A 17,402-nucleotide genomic window follows, 5' to 3' on the forward strand; every position below is an offset into this window, starting at 1 on the left:
TGTTTCTACACTCTACGTTTTGACTCTGCCCTCTGCTGGATGTCTTTACCATTTTATGAAATTATCTATCACTATTATCAATTATTATGAATAATTTATCACGAGAGCTAAATAAGGCCTTCAGTGATGTGTGTGTGTGAGTGAATAGAAGTTTGAGAGATGATGAGAGAGTAAAAGACAAATTATAATGTAGTTTAATGCATTCTAAGCGGGGTGTATGTTCCTCTCTGTGCCCCATTAGGCCCATCTGGAGCCATTGTGTTGGCGCACACACACACACAGATACGTGCAGCAGACACAGACACACGAAACAATGTGTGTACTCCCAGCAACACAAAGACAAGTCATTTGCAAATTCAGAGCACTAACCTGCCTCTAAAAATCCAGGCTGGAACTTTTATCAGGCGCCCACAGCCAGAACCTTCTTTCCTTCAAACCATTGGGCATGTTTGCGGTAGAGCTGACATTTCAACTTCTCTCTCTCTCTCTCTCTCTAACTCACTCACTCCAAAGGCAAAGATTATGTCTCGTTATACACAGAGACTCTGTCAGTGGTAGCGCTGCATGCTGTGAACCTGGACTACCTTAGGCTGCGGTGGCTCGGGCTGTTTACTCCGCTCATTTAAATGCTTGCTCTGACACTACACACACAGACAAGCAAACACACTTTCATTATTATTAAAATATATAGCTTTTACACTGATGCACACACAGCGGGGGGTCCAAAAGTCTGAGAGCGATTTGAACGAGGGAAGTGGTCTCAGACTTTTGGACCCCCACTGTACGTAAACAGCCTAAACAAAGAGCGCGTCGTTGCATTTGCGAGGCGTGAACACACGGAGGCAGGTTGGAGGCTCAGGGCAGCTGGGCACGAGCCTCGGGAGTACATGTGTTTGGTGTGAGATAACCAGGCGAAGGTGGGTGGTGGGGATTGTTGCACCTCGAGCAATGAAGGAGGAGGGGGCGCAGAAATAAGGTTTTGAGGTGAGCGAGAATCAAAAAAACAGGCGTAGAAATTCTCAGGATTTCAGGCGATGTAATAGAAAAATCAAAAAAGTGATGATTTCTAGTACCAGAGCAAACACATGAAACAAAAAGCTTGTGATGTATAATATATATTATTTTATAGGATTATTTTTGTTAAATTTCTTCTTTTAAACTTCCTAACAGATGTCTGTACATTTAATCCACTTCATAAATTATCATTGTTATTATTAAATTATTCTTATTTGGGATAGAAATTGGTGTTGTGTGGTTTTGCTGAGCTTTTCTTCTTTGGTTTTGTTAGTAGAGATGTTAATGGTGTGTGTCTCTCTGTTGTGTTTCTGTGTGTGTGTTTTGGTCCATGTGCATGTGTACACAAACCACCCTAATATCCTCCTTCCTCTCACTTAAGTTCCAATCACCGGGCAATGCTTGCTGCAGCTAAGAGGTGTATTGTCTTGTGATTGATGGGTCTGTTGATGGGATCTGGGCATTGAGAGACAAGCCGGCCCCCTCCGCTGCCACCCTGTAATCTGTTGTGTATGCATATGCGTGTTCGTGCGTGATGCTGGGGTGATTGTGGGGGGAAGAGGGGGCAGCAGGGAGCCAATCAACAGGAAGCGATCAGCCCCCCGCAAATAAACAGAGCCCACACATCATCACAAATAAAAAGGTCAGTGTCATTACGGTTGCTGGAGGTGGATGTGCGGGTGCGTGCATGAACAAGCAACACGTGTCTGTTTCCACCTTCCTCTCCTCACGAAGCTTCATGTGAATGGGAAATTTAAAAGGTCAACATCATTAGCAGGCCATTGGCAGCGGAACATATCTTGCAATACAGTGAGTTCATCTGCATGCTGACGGCGAGTAAAAGAATTCAGTTGTTATACGGCTCCGGAGCAAGTTTGACCAAAAGCAGGCATGAATAACAAATGCAGGGACACTTACTTATACTCCACCAACCAGTGTAGTTTCCGTCTACATATATTTTTTTCCAGACTCATGAAGTAACCTTGACCTTTGAAATCGAATCAATTCGATTGAAGATTTTAAAAAAGGCTGAGATAGCATGTTCAAGAGGCCAGAAACAGGATTTATGAGGGAACCATCAGTTTATCCGTGAGTCTCAGTGAACATTTGTGCCAATTTGAAGGGTTTCTCTCAAGAAGTTCTTAAGATGACAGGTCACTGTGTCCTTGACCTCCAAACTCTAATCAAGTTATTCTTGAGTCCAAGTGAATGTTTATGCCAAAAATAATGAAATTCCCTTACATCACATTCACAAGAGCATGAGGACACCTTGACCTTCAACCAAAATCAAATCAGTTTATCTTTGACTTCAAGTAAACTTTTGTAAGAAATTTGAAATAATTCCCTCAAGGTATTTCCAAGATGTTGTGTTCACTAGTCCAAAAAGTAGTTTAGTAAGGTCACAGTGAGCTGGACCTTTGACCCTTGACCTCCACATTCTTATCAGTTCATCCTTGAGTTGATCTGAATGTTTTTTACAAAATGTTGAAAGGATTCTGTCAAGGTGTTCTTGAGACATAAAATGGACGGACAGATGGATAGACGTAGGGAGGACAACCCAAAAACCTTAATACCAACGACCAATAGTCTGAAAGCATAAAAAGGAACAGCTAGCATAAACACTGAATGATATTAGCCAAAAAGAAAGAGCCTATGTGAATTGTATGGTGCAGTCTTGGCTGATGAATGATGTGAGCAAAATTAAACAATTAACTGAAACTCAGACACAGAGGCACATCCCAAAAGTGGAAATGCAGGTGGCTCAACAGCGCTGTCTTCAGGAGAGAGAAATGCAGTCACTTATTTGTTATAGATGCTTTGTCCCACTGCACTGATGTGAAGCTGCATGCGCGCGTTGTGTGTATATGCTTGTATGTTAGTGTGTCACCAAGTGAGTGTGGAAAGGGGACACGACTTCCACCAAGATTAATGGAGCCAATCTCCAGGGCTATCCAGCAGAGTGACCATACCCTCCCTATCCTACTTTCTTCTTCTATTCTATTCCGCCATCTCTCTCTCCCTCTACCCTGTTCCCTCGATCTCACTCTAATTAAATGAATCAATCAGTGGCAACACCCAAGCTGGACAGATAGCAGGCGGCACACTGCTACGGCTTACAGCATGTGTGTTTGTGTGTCCCATGAAAAACAAAGGAAGAAAAGCAAGTAATGTAGCCACAACAGATGGAAGAAAAACAAAGACATCTAGAAAAAAAAGCCTGATATCAAATTAGAAGAAACATAAAGATGCCTTAGATTCACGGCCCGTCTTCTTCCTCTAACACCACGAGACTTATCAGCTCAGACTATGCTATCACACAGACACATGAATGGACGTTAACCTTTCCAACTGAACTATATACTGTGCCCATCATCCATTATCTCATGCGCCTAGTGGACAATATATAGCCAGTGTCAGGCCCATAATCACATCATTATTATGTAATATATGTACATGATATATCAATGCAGTATTTGACACGTCTGGTGCACAGTGATAGGCAAATCACAGCTTGTATCAATATTGCTTATTAACCTGAGCCCAGATTGCATGTGCACTGCTGCTGTTTAAACCTGAGGTGTCTTATTCACCTTGACCCCTGTGCAGTCATTTTTACTATATTCTTACTGTTGAGATATAACTGACAAAGGTTTAATAATACAAATAGCATGAATGTATTTAATAACACTGCGTCCACTCCAATCCTTAATGCTATGGAAACATATCCATAAATATTCAAGAAGGTACCAGAGGTATAAACTCTGCCCTTTATCATGTGACTGGAAAATGATATAAATATTGTTTTGATAAATATATTTAAATGTAAGCAGACAGAGTGAGGCTTATGTGTGTGTACAAGTCTTTAAAAAGTATAAATGTGCACTGGCATATGCGTGTGTGCTATTAAATTTCTGTTTGGCTCCGATCTCCTCAGCTCCATTCCAGAAGAGACAAAACCGCACATGCTAAATGCTAATGTCTTCACCCAGTTCAAACTATCTCACACATTAATGTGTGCTTCAGTGGCTGCAGAGAGCAGATGCGACTATAAAATGTGCTCCCCTATGGTTTCCCTGTATGCGGCTGCAGCCAAGGTGTACGAGAGAGGGTGTTTAATGTGCTGTAGCAATATTGAGCCCTCTCTCTCTCCCTCCCGTGTCAGCCACGCTGGTTCTGATGCCAGCGGTGTGTGTCTGCCTCTGATAACACCTGGCACAGAGAGTATCACTGCGCTTAAAGAGAGCACATACAGTACAAGCACACAAACACGCTCACGCTCAAAGATATATAGACACACATGGACACACTCATCCAGATCTGCCCTATTACTGGAAGGTTTAGCAACCATTATATAGAACCATCACTTTGATTTTTAATTATCCATTGCAGTCACAGAGTTGAGATAGAATCACCACCTGGCTGATGGGAAGCTCCTGACATAAATTACTTTGTAAACCTGCTTCAAAAACCTACTTTAGCTTACACTTCCTGGATGAAAACCCCTTTATTGAAGCTCTTATGACAACTAAATGAATAAAACTCCACACCGAGGAAGATAACAGTCTGTTACAACCGTGACACCGTAGATGAAGACCATCAAAGAAACCAGTGAGAAGTTGAGCACATGAACACAACCACACACACACAGGTGGGAAAACAGACGCAAGTGGCTACAAATACAGTACACGCACGAGACAGCATCAGAAACACACACAGATGCCATCCTGACCCTCAGACGTGAATGGCAGGAGAAGAAGAGTGAAAGGCTCTTTTATTTAGCCCAATTAAAAAAAGGCAAGAAGCCCAAACAAAAGAAGTGTTTTATTGCACTCCCCACTATCAGCAGAAAGGCTCATTAGCCACAGCAGCATAATTAGCAAGATGCTGCACTCCTCGTTAAGGAGGGGCCCGAGCTGTAAACAAACCCTGCTGAACTCCAAACGCCCACGGTCTCTCTCGCCGTAATGAACTGCCACCGCTGTTCCCTCCCTGTGAGAGAACCAGGCGTGCAGACAGGAAGGCTCTGACAGAAACAAACACACCGCAAAACGCAGGGAACACACGAACACACGAACACACACACACACACACACACATACTCACTGACAAACGTGTAAGTTCTGCTACACAAACACCAACAACACAAACAAACTAACTCTCTGGGACACAGTCTTCCTTGACAACTGCGCGGACAAACACACATTACACACAGACATGTCAAAAATATATGTGTGCATGTGAAATGTCATTTTCCAAAATATTGTAGACAGAGAGTCAAACTCCAACAATCATTAAGAGTATCTGACAACTGAGACATAGAGAAATCTTGCCAGCTGCCTGGATCTTGACATCGGCACTGCTGTAATCCTCAACCTGCCATGAGCCTGTTTTGAATAAGAGAGGCTGCCAAAATTAGCAAGATGAGCCTGTGGTTAAATATGGTGCAGTCAATGAGGCGGACAATATAAGATCTTTTTTTTCTTTAATGGTTCCAGTTCTTTGCTAAATTGAGCAGTTGTCATTTGCAATTTATTTGGATGTAATTTTGAGCAGCAGATGAAATTCATATCCTTTGTATTGGGGTGGCAATATACAAATTCAAATGTGAAAATCTAAATGCATTAGCAGTAGGGTTGGGTATTGAATCCGGTACTTTTACCAGAATTGACCAAATTACGATTCACAATCAATCAAATTGTGTCCACGAGTTACAGACTGCAGAGGGTGCCGGTACTGTATTAGTTAACACATGAATGATCCACAATATTAACCAGTACGCATAACCAAAATCTGCCTCACAAAATACCACTAGAAATATGGAGTAAATTGTGACTTGAATGCAGATTCCACGTACAGACAAATGTTCTTGAACACATACACACAGGTTGCACCAGACAGAAGGAAGAAAGACATCCCTACAATGAGCACAAGCACAGTGAACCTGTGGTGAACCCAACCCACTACTTGTGAGTGTGTGTCTGCCCCTGAACAAGCAGAGATCACAGAGAACTGCTAGGTAAGCATACCCAAGCGAGTCCTCCTCCATTGAACAGAGGTACTAAAGGGAAACGTTATGAAACGGGTTGTGCGATTGTTTATTAAGCCTCTCTAACTGCTGACATTTGGATGCGCTACACACAAATTCTATGTGTCTGATTTTGTGTGAACAAAAGTTGAAGGCTGTGCCGTTCAGTGTACTCAGCCCATTCTATTTAAACTCCCCGAACTATAGACATCAACTTGTGGCAGAAACTGTTAAAAGCTTGTAAATACACAATATAACTGGAGGACACAGTGTAGTTGACACCTGCACAATAACTTTTTATTAAGCACACAGTTGCAGTCCTGCACTGGGTTGGGTACCAGCGGGTTTGCAAAAACTGATCCGTATAGGACTCTGCATTGTTGATTCTTCTCAATGTTTGTTTTTTTTGCTCACATTTTGTGATGTAGAATTTAACTGCCTTGTGTTCCCGCTTGTTTGAATGTTTTGGACATTCCTCACCTGCAGCAGAGGTCTCTGGACGCCCAGAACCTTCATGGTATCAGCGCTGGCAAGGATCTTTAAGGGGTCGGCTGTCTTGCTCACTGTCTCAATGTCCTTGTTGATCTCTGTCCGCACCTAATGATTCGGAGAAAGAATTTTATATAAAAAGGATAAGAGGCAGCAAAAAGACACACATACCTCACTGTTGTCCACTGGGAGTCAAGCTACAGTTATCTAACCTTCTCTGAAAGAACCACTCAGTTTTCGCTCTTGTATTTTCTTTTTCCACTTTTTATTTCCTCGTGTATTTTTCTTAGTTCTGATCTGACATTTCATTTGACATCTGGCTTCAGGCCATTCAGCTGGGAAGCCATGCACTCTGGAACTGTGTGGTTGGGTAAGAACAGGTATTCTATTAAGGTTATATTGAGAAGATTAAGTAACACAATACTCACTAGCTCTATGCCATTGTGTTTTTTTTTTTTTGGTTCGATCAAAGAAACCCTGAGGGGGTGCAATGGAACATTTGATTCCACGTCAATTGATTTTTTTTTAAGACTAGGAGCCCCACAACTGCATCAGAGGAATTTTCTAATATAGTGCAAAGGGTTAGATTGAGTAACAAGATCAGACTGAGGCTTTCAGTGAAAGTCGAAGTAACGTAAGTAGTAACAAGCACCTTTTTTTAACATGAAATGTAAATCAATCTGTTATTTGGTGTTACCAGTTCCATACCTGAGGTTTTTAATATGAAAATTTATATTTTCTGGGAAAGCAAACAAGTTCCAATAAAGCCTTTTTCAGAGAACGTCCAAGGAACTCCCTCGGACATTTGCGTTCTCATATCCAGCCCCTCTGGATAATTTCAGTTCATGTCGGAAAGCAGCTTAAAACATTTATTTGAAAGCTGGTATTCAACACTGTTGGAGAGTGCATCCCCGTCACTGACCTGGTTGAGAAAGAGGTCGTTGATGTAGTAGGTGAGGAAAGCTCGAAGCTGGCACTGCTTGGCCTGACCTGGCCCCATGTTCATCTCTATCTCCTGAATGAATCTGGGCAGAACAGACGAGAAAAACACACATTAGAACGGCAAACACAAACTGACAACAGCTGCTGTGAACAGAGTTTAATTCACCGCTGAAATATTTGAGGAGCAATGAGACACAGACTTTTGACCAGCAACACAGTAACTTTGCATCAGTGGGTTCAGTATCGCCTAGAAGGGCAAGATCTCCAGTGGGGACTACTTTTGAAAAGCTAAGTGTGTCTCTCAAGGTGCCTTTGAGCACCTTTAAGTGCTCCAGTGGAGCTGCTTAGTGCCATTAATGCAGACCTTAGTTAAACTAAGCAACCCTCAGATGAGAGTGTGTGCAAGAAAATATGTAAAGGAAACTTAGTACAAATCTATATGGTAGAATAAATGTAAACGCCAAAGTGAATTGTAGGCATTAATGATAAAAACAATGAGAGCTATACAGTCCAAATGCTGTTTGGATTCTCCCAGGAAGCTGGTCTCTGGTTGGTCAGATGGGGTCAGACAGTTATGTATGGGTTGGTGGAGGCACATGCACACGTCGTTTGTCAGAGAATCATTGGTCACTGGCCTCGTCTCACACACACCGCTGGGCAAACCATGCAACAGCGGGTGCCTCCTGAAGCGCTCAGCACATATAAATGCACAAATAAATCAAAACTCCTTCAAAAAAAAGGATTCTTTGACCTAAAGGACCTGTGATATATATGACCTGGACGTATAGGAGAAGAGAGTGCAAAGAAAAAGGTAAGAGAAAATTGTTTTATGTGACAAAATTGTGAAAAACTGAGGGCAGAGGAGGGAGTGAGGCAACAAAGATGACTCTAAAAAGAGATTTGATTGGACATGGCCATTTGTAAAAAGCAGGAGGGAGTGTTTGGAAACAGTGTTTGCACTCTAGTGAAGTCGAAGTTACAACCAGTACACTGCAGAAAAAACAGTGACACAGTTTGCAAGAGTTATAGATCTGCGAAGGTGCGTGATTGATTTGTTTACACATTAATGTACATACGCATACAAATGCAAGCACAAGCACACTTAAAAACACCTTCACACTAACACAAAAAAGAGCAAAAGCTGCACGATCACACCACTCAGCATCTGTGCCCAATTAGTCGGCAAGAGTTGAGGCAAGCGTGTGTGTGTGTGTGTGGTGGGGGGGATACGTTCATCCTTGTGTCAGAAAGAGCAAGATCGAGACAGAGTGAGCGAGGAACCCAAACCTATTTTAAATCTTTCATTGATTCCCACTGAAACTCTACCACAACAGAAAGTTAAGTAGGAGAAACTCTTCCGTGGCCTCATTAAAACCGTCAAGCTCGCAAAAACAATGGAGGCCCAGACACACAGCTTCTCTGTATAAATGCAGAATGTACTTAAACACTCCTCCTTCACAAAAAATTTACAATTTCTGCTGACAACTTCATTTTTGGGAATCAATTCCGGGACAAAAGTTGCCGGTTGGAACGCGTGTCGCCTTGTTCCGAGATCCATCTCGCTCTGTCATTATTGTCATAGTTTCAATACCAGCAGCAGGATGATGGATCTTCAAGTTAGCATGTGAGCACAGATGGATTTTTGTAGGCAGGGGTGATAACATTTGAGTGATGTTGCAGGGACGAGGCAGTAAAAATGGCTTTGTCAATCCAGACGGCCATCTGGAGCGGCAGGCACCTTCATGAGGGGATACTGAGCCCATGGGTGCTTCGAGGGAGATTCGCCAGAGGTAACTGGGGTAAAAGTGCTGTTGGGGCTCACAGTGTAGAGCACATGTCAGCAAATTTACATTTTTACAGTTGGTAAAGTTTAGTGACAGAATATCCTGTGTAGATTCAGAGAAATCATTTGCCACAAGGGGTCTCTCCGTCAAAACAATAACAGAAGACCTAGTTTGTTGAAGTCGTGAATCAGTGCCAGAAAGTCTCCCTGACGCGAATCAGTTTGATTTATTTAAGGTTTATTCACATCCCGGAAGTTAAAGCAGAGATGGACAAAGGCGACCAAACTGAATTTTGGGATAAAGTCAGTCCACAAGTCAACATAATATATAACATAGGTCTAGTAACTTTGAGACAATTTATTAAAGAATTGTTCCATATTATATTTAAGTAGAAATAACGTGGAGCCAAGCACAGAAGAGCTTTAAGATTTCTAAATGGATTCTGAAAGGAAGTCTCTCCCAGCTCATTATCATTACAACCACATCTTCCCAACATCTGCCTCACCGATGGCTTGACATACTGTATAGAGAGTAACAGCTTCTGGTGACGATGATGGTGGTGATAACAAATAACACTGAACACGTTAACACACACACACACACTCACACACATTCAAAAGCCATCAACTCGTCTCAACTCCGAATGAATCACAAACCCCCAAAACTCGCCGCAGCACTATCTTCGCGGGCTGAGCTGTACAAGGCCATTTGCAGAAAAAAAAAAAAAAAAGAGCCGGATCCGGAGCCAAACCTCCTACACAGAAACATGGTGAGACAGCCTGACCTCTCACCAAAGAATGACAGCGAGCTCGCCTCGTCTCATCTCTCAAGGCTACATCTGAGCTTGACTTCACATTCATCTGGATTGACATTCTCACCAGTTATCATGAGCTCCTGCGTGATGCATCAGAACATGACCTGATTTGAAAGCCTCTTAACTCGTCTGGCCTCAGTTCTTTCTATGCTTTTGGTGGAAAAGTTTGTTTTAGCTTTTATTAAACAAGTCGGAAGTCTCGAGTGTTCAGTCAAAACGTATTTAATAATTGCTTTAAAAGAAATGTGGAAGTCTTTCAACATCTTTCAAGCTCGTGGCTGTAAACTTGTATCGGTAAATTTTCTTCACAGACATACCATATAATATGAAAGCCAATTTAATGGTACAAAAATAACCTCCATTATCTGAAAAACCATTAGGCTACTCATTTAAAACGATGATTTCAATCAATTCAAAGCCACAAGAATTCAGTAATGGGGCCCACTTCATCTTATGAGGCTGTTATAATTGGACCTGATATGACAGCAACAATGTCAGTTCTGTTGCCAGGTGACAACAAAACACAGCAGTCGCCCATATGGCAGCTGTACGCGGCGGAGGTGTCAGCCAAGTCATGGAGGTTGATGCTGTGGAAGCACGACAGAGACACAGCGGCAACAACACAGTGTGGACTCGCCCCTGTGTGTGAAATCTTAGTGGTCGTAAATAATCTGCTTATCTCCCCTCTCACACACACCATTTCCTACCGGCCTCAAAAAAAAAAGCATCACGCAGAGTGCAACGGCAACGGTTGTAATGGTGGTTGTCAATTAGAGGAAGGGAATCTGAATGAGATCATTAAAAGGGCAACGAGATCAAGAGAGAGTTTGTGATTGTAAAAAAGATTTCTGTCAATCCGAGTAGTAAGACATTTCCTTACTGCTCCATCACACTGAACTAATGCCGATACGTGTGCAATAAAACAATAGCAGTAATTATCCCAATATAATTTTCATTAACATTTAACATAAAATATGAAAAAGGTTTAATATATATCCACATAATGTTTACGCATCGTGCAAACACTGTGAAGAGGTAATAAATGATCAATACAAATCTGTTTTTCTCATAAACAAGATTTTAAGACCTCAACCTTCTCTCAAGAGCAAACATCATTTTTAATATTCAAAGAAATAATCATTGGAGATAAATCGTGATCATTATCCATCCATTTTTTGATATTAATATCATTTTTTGACCATATCATCCAGCCGTAGGTTTTAGTTTTGAGAACTGTGCTCACAAACTTCTATCTATCTGGGATCTGGTCATATTACAAGTAAAAACAAAAGCCAAATAGTTCCTCATTCAACATTTTATACTTCTGTTTTGCTTTAGTTGTCATATGTGAAGGTTTCTTATTTTGCAGTGTCACTTTGAGCTTTTGAAAATTGTAACAGGAATCTCCGGCTGTTGTATCACTTTTCACAAGCCAAATGATTCATGCATCCATTGAGAAAAAAACTGGCAGATTAATCAATAATGAAAACAATCTCCAGATGAAGCCCAACATTTAATTAAAAAAAACCTTCAAGGTTTGCCATCATTTCCTTTGAGACATTTTTCACAAACAGAGTATTAAATAGTTTATTGTCATTTTTCTAACCAAAGGCAGAACAACATTGACCAAGCAAACACACAAATGAGCCTGAATCAGTTTGTGTGGAGACTACAGCCAGAAAGCAACAGTTCCCATCTTCACGTCCATTCACTACAAGTCGCACAGGTGCCAAGAACTCATCACACACATCCTCCAACACAAACACACACACAGATATTCAAATTCAAATAGGGTGTACAATAGTGTCCCCACACTCGCCTCAGGGTGTGTTGTCTCCTCTGGAGCCAACATGGCTGCACCAACGCACTCCAAACCCAGTTTCTTAGCAGCAACTGCAGATGATTGCATTTGACAGCATGTAATTATCTGTCATTGGGAAACAGATGTCAGAGCCCAGGGTCTGGGGTGGGATAATTGTAGATGCTATGCCCTTTGTGTACGTACGTCCAGAAATAACACTCCTGAATGGAATTAAATGTATTTATACCAACAGGGATTTGGCTAATGAGCGAACCTGGTGCTTCCTAATGGCTTTCTGATTAGTCAGAAAACGCTTAAGTTAGTTTTTTTTTAAGATAGTGAAAACAAATGATGACAGACAGGGACAGAGATGTTGTATAGCAGCAGATCTGAATTCATTTCCCACTGGAAACTAAACCTAAGGTAACAAATGCTTCTTTAAATGGAAAGGGTTGGGATCCCATCATCCATCTTTATCTGCAGCCGTGGCGTAATGATGCCGAAAGAGAAATGGGATAAAGACAAAGATTTAAGAAAGACGGCGGAATAAGAGTGTGCTAAGATCGATTAGAGACTCAGCATTTTTAAATCCCCCAGAATTCTCCTCAGGCACGAATCCATCAGCTACGGTGAATTCAGATTTTTTTTCTTGCTGCTGAGAGAGGAAGGCTTGATCTGTAAAGACGTGTCACACATCAAGGACAGGACACAGTGAACCTCTTCCAACTGAGAGAGGATGAGGGAGAGTGAGTGCTGGTGTGTGTGTGTACATACCCAATCAGTCCGTCTTTGTCACAGTAACACACGCGTGCTCATAGATTAACATGAAAATACACGGCCACATGTCAATACATCACTCCACCACTGAGAGGGACTCCTCTCTATGCAGTTATTCACACTCACACAGCACTGCCCCGTCACTTCAGGAAGATTTCAAACTCATAAAAAAGGATTTTAATGGATGCGAACACTTTATGGGTTTTATAGCACAACCAACATTGGCTTTCATTTTGGCGGACCAGACAATAAATGCTAGAACTGCAGCTTTTAATTGTTATCCAACTGCTCATTCAATATTGATTCTCTGGGAATATTACATCCTCCAACACACACTACCTCCTTATTTCTACAGCGGTGTTAAATTAATGGAGTCACAGCCCAGAATATAAAGCTTTGCTCATGGGGTTTCAGAGCACAAAGTTGTAGCGATACATTAAAAAAGTGAGAAAATTGAAAAGATGGATGAGGGAAAAAAACCCTCTCTCAATGGCCACCAAAGATGTATTGCTTGAAAATTTTAACTGTGTATACTTCTGATGAATGTTCTCCAGCAATGTCCACCGCTGCCACTGGATGGCACTGTGTCAGCTTTCTCTGAAAGCTCAGGCTTCATGACCAGTTGACTGACTTCTTTTTTCTTCTTATTAAATATGGTTTGGAGGAAGAATTAAGATTCCAGTTGGTGTGCACTACTTGAGAACTGTGCAGGATTTGGTCGTGTGTATGTGTATGTGTAAGCAGGAAGAGTGTGTGTTTTGATGTGACAGTATTGTGTGTGATTAGATGTGCAGGTCTGTTTTTTCTAATCAGTGCCTGGTGAAATGCATATGGTCTTCCCGTATCCCGCCCACGCCTCTGCCAGACTCCATCCTGTTAACACTCTCGCTTCTTGCCCCTGATGCTGTGTGTTTGCATGTGCATGAACGTGTGTGTGTGTGTGTGTGTGCGCAAGGGATAGGGAGGTAGTATGCATTTGTCTCAGAGAACAAAAGAGAGACAGTGAGAAAGAAGTGCCATGGGAAGGTGCAAAGACACAATATGTAAATTGTGTGTGTGTGTGTGTGTGTGTGTGTGTGTGTGTCTACAACAGCAGGTATGAATGGGATCCATAATACAGGACCTTTCCTTGTGAGTGAGCATGATGAAAAAAATAAAGAAAGGTCCATGGACGCTGTACAGATCATAATGGATGACTTACTTAATTCCTGTTACTGTGGCTCGACTTGATTCATTCCTATTATTTCTACTTGATTTTGCCACACAAAAAGACAATAATAGATTTGTTTTAGGGATATGATCGGCCAGGGTTTGCATGAGTTTCCGATGTGTCTGAATAGATTTTTTTCGGGTAGTCATGGTTCCCACAGTCCAGATTGATGCAGATTGATGTTAGATTCATTCTGACTTTAGGCTTTAAATTGTCAGAAGGTGTATCTGTCAGCTCTGTGATAGAATGGCGACCTGTCCAGGGTGCACTCTGCATTTGTTTTTATGAATACATTAGAATTAAACTTTATTTAAAAGTTCTTTCTTAAAAGGAAATATTATCTAATGATAGCAATTGTTAGACTCTACAGACTATAGACCATAGCGAGCATGCTCGATCTCCACGGAATCACCCACCAGCAGTGAACTGTCTGACAGTATTTTTCCTTGGGAATAAGACCTGTTTCGCTGAATAGATTTTTGACAAGTCACAGTGGGAAAAGCACAGGTGTGTTTATCTAAATTTGTGATTCCATTTTGTTGCACAATTTCAGGGTCCTGTTGCTGAGCACACTGGCTCACTGCCACAGTGAATAGAATGGAGTCATGATTAATCTTGAAAACTGTGTCTCTCAAATGTAATTGCTGTGCCTCTTGTGGACTGAGTCATCAGGAGAAGACATTATTCCACCCACTACAAACAAAACTTGGAGGGAGCAGATCATTTGGTACAATTACAGTATGCCAAAGGAACTTCTCCCCTACCAAGAAAGAAGAAATTACAAATGGTCTTCAAGTTCTGCTCCGGAAAATGAATTGATTACAGACGCACAGGGGTCGGACGAGGAGGCTACCCTGAAATTACAGCAGGTGTATGTCTTTGTTTTTGCAACAGATTCTCATTCTGCCTTTCTAAGTGTGTGCAAATTCACACATTTACTGCTTACATGCACATTTATATCTGCACCTATTTCTGTCAGTGTGTGTGTGTTTGTGTGTGTGTGTGTGTGTGTGTGTGTGTGTGTGTGTGTGTGTGTGTGTGTGTGTGTGTGTGTGTGTGTACTGGCCAGTCGCAATGTGGTGCAGACCAATTAAAACAGGGGAGATTGATGACCAAGGGCTCTGAGTAGCAGCAGCAGCAGTAGCGCTAGCAGACAGCTGCTTCCTGCAGACAACAGGAAATGAGATGGCCTTGTTTAGCTGACGCTGCCAACACCAGCACCACAGAGTCTCAAAGACAAATCACCACCGCACTGCTGCTCCTGGCCTACTCCTCCATCTTCCTACAGCGAGCTCTCCACCCTCCATCTCTTTATCTCTCTCTAATTCCACCCGAGACTATCTCCCTCATTAGTCTTTTTCTCTGAGAGCAATGCAGTCACAGTACATTCAGTAAGTACGGTGAAGACGCTAAGTACAAATGTGCAAAGATATGCTACCTCTATTCTTTGTTCCTTAACTGCCACATAAAGTCTTTACTCACCAGTTACTTGCGGCATTTAGTGCATGTGCGTCAATTGACATAATTTAGAAAGTGATACTCCCATTTCTTATTGTATTTAAAGCAGTGACATCACAACCCTTGGTCATATCTCTGGCATGTTCACTTTCCAACCTATGGACTGTAATTCAAAATGGATGACATTTATTTCCATGTAAGTGGATGGGACAAAGAACAAACTAAATTTTAATCAAATACATTGGTAATTTTTCTGCTAAGTTTGGTTTTAAATAGTGATTTGATTTTTAAAAAACGGGACAAAATTTCACGATGTACTGCTGAGACTGACTCGTGATTGGTCACGCACATGTATAAGTGGGACCTTGATTCCATGAATCCTTACAATCATCAGCTCAGTGACAGCAGGCTGCTGAATTATGGCTTCCTGCTGAATCATTGCCTACTGCCCATTTTTAAATAACACTTGTGTGCTGCAAGAATCTCTCACTCCGATGAAACTTAGTTTTAAAGACTCACACTTTCCCTTCCATGTTGCCTAAGGCAAGGAAATCAAAGCAGCAGGGTTACAAACCTGTCCACCGCTGGTTCATTCCCATTCACAACAAAGCCTCAAAATTTTCAGTGGACCGGATCGTTTTTATTTCTGAAGGTTTGTCACTATAAGTATGAATTTTATACAGTATAATGGCCTGTCTCTGCTGTCAACTGAATGGTAAGCACTGACAATTCTGGAATAATAATGGACTTTTTACAGCAGATTCTGTAATGGGTGGTGAAGATCAGTTATTATGACACAAAGAAGTAGGACAATCAAATTGTGGAGACAATTATATGCTGCATTATATAAAAGCCTGGATTTGTATTGATGTTATATGATCTTAAGTTTAGACTTTTACATCAATCTCCTCAGTTCTGCATTCATCACAAAAACAAGCAACTTTGTGTCGACCTCCTTTTAAAAGCAGGTGACGTAGTTTTTGTGTGTTTTTATTTTTATTTTTTAACTGTCCCGTGAACAGAGAAGGGCTGTGAGATGCGGGGGGGAGGTTCATCTCTCTCACACGCTACATTGAGCCATTAAGAGCACAGAGAGAAGACGATGCCTCAATGTCACAATAGGAGGCTACCGGGTCTAAATTACTGCTTTTGTCACCATTGTACAATGAGAGTCAATACAGATAAAGAGGCAGGTGACAGTGCCGTTCATGGCTGGTCCCAAAGTGCATGTGTGTGTGTGTGTGTGTGTGTGTGTGTGTGTGTGTGTGTGTGTGTGTGTGTGTGTGTGTGTGTGTGTGTGTGTGTGTGTGTGTGTGTGTGTGTGTGTGTGTGTGTGTGTGTGTCTGTGGTCCCCTCAAGCTCTTATTTTCTTAATCACAGGCATGCATTAGACAGGCAGGCAGGTGCAGTCACAAACTGTATCTGGTCTGATTGTGCTCTGCTCAGCACTGAAGTATTTAAGTGTTCATCTCCTCCTTATAAAACAAGTCTGATTAATAAGCTGTGCTGTAAGTGGCCTCCCACAGGTGACATTTACAGAAACAGGGGGAAGGGGGCTGCTTTATTAAAGTAAGCCAGGATATAAAAAACAAAGCTGATTGAGGAGACGCCAACAATTACAAACTGTGACTCATGTTTATTTTACATAAACAGTATCTATGGGTTATTTTGCAAAATTACTGTGGCATTTCTTTTTCTCAATCCTCATATGGAAAAGAGGAAAACATTCTGACATTTCCTCAGAAAAAGTCAGGATACAGAAGCTTGAACCAATCTCATTGTTTCTTGAGAAACTGCAAAACGTCTTTGAATATCCCACACATCAATGAATATCTTACAGTCCACCACTATAACATTTTATCCTCTGAGGCTATTTGTCTCTGTGATTCTCTGAACAGGCAGTTTCTTCCATAATCTGTGGTGCTGATGTGACATAAAATGAAGTATTTCACCATTTAGGTATAAACAAAAAAGAAGCTCCACATTCCTCAATGCTGATCTTCTGATATCCCCTCTCATAAATAAAATGTTGCCAAAAATTCTAATTTTAACAGCTTTTCCCATAAAATCAAGTCACTTCTAATTTT

The 17,402-nt window shown here is 41.5% G+C and overlaps 1 protein-coding gene across 2 annotated transcripts in view; it reads right to left on the reverse strand.

Moving 5' to 3' along the window:
* exoc4 (exocyst complex component 4) overlaps positions 1–17,402 on the reverse strand; it is a 107,178-nt gene that overhangs the window by 30,534 nt on the left and 59,242 nt on the right. For both annotated transcript variants that reach the window (XM_069519330.1, XM_069519329.1), the window contains exons 12-13: positions 7,452–7,554; positions 6,521–6,637 (exon numbers count right to left, since the gene is read on the reverse strand). In XM_069519330.1, coding sequence (XP_069375431.1) covers positions 6,521–6,637; positions 7,452–7,554 — 220 coding nt within the window. The remainder of the gene's footprint in view (positions 1–6,520; positions 6,638–7,451; positions 7,555–17,402) is intronic.

This window comes from Paralichthys olivaceus, chromosome 23 (genome assembly GCF_024713975.1).
Source record: "Paralichthys olivaceus isolate ysfri-2021 chromosome 23, ASM2471397v2, whole genome shotgun sequence".
In the NCBI taxonomy this organism is placed as follows: Eukaryota; Metazoa; Chordata; class Actinopteri; order Pleuronectiformes; family Paralichthyidae; genus Paralichthys; species Paralichthys olivaceus.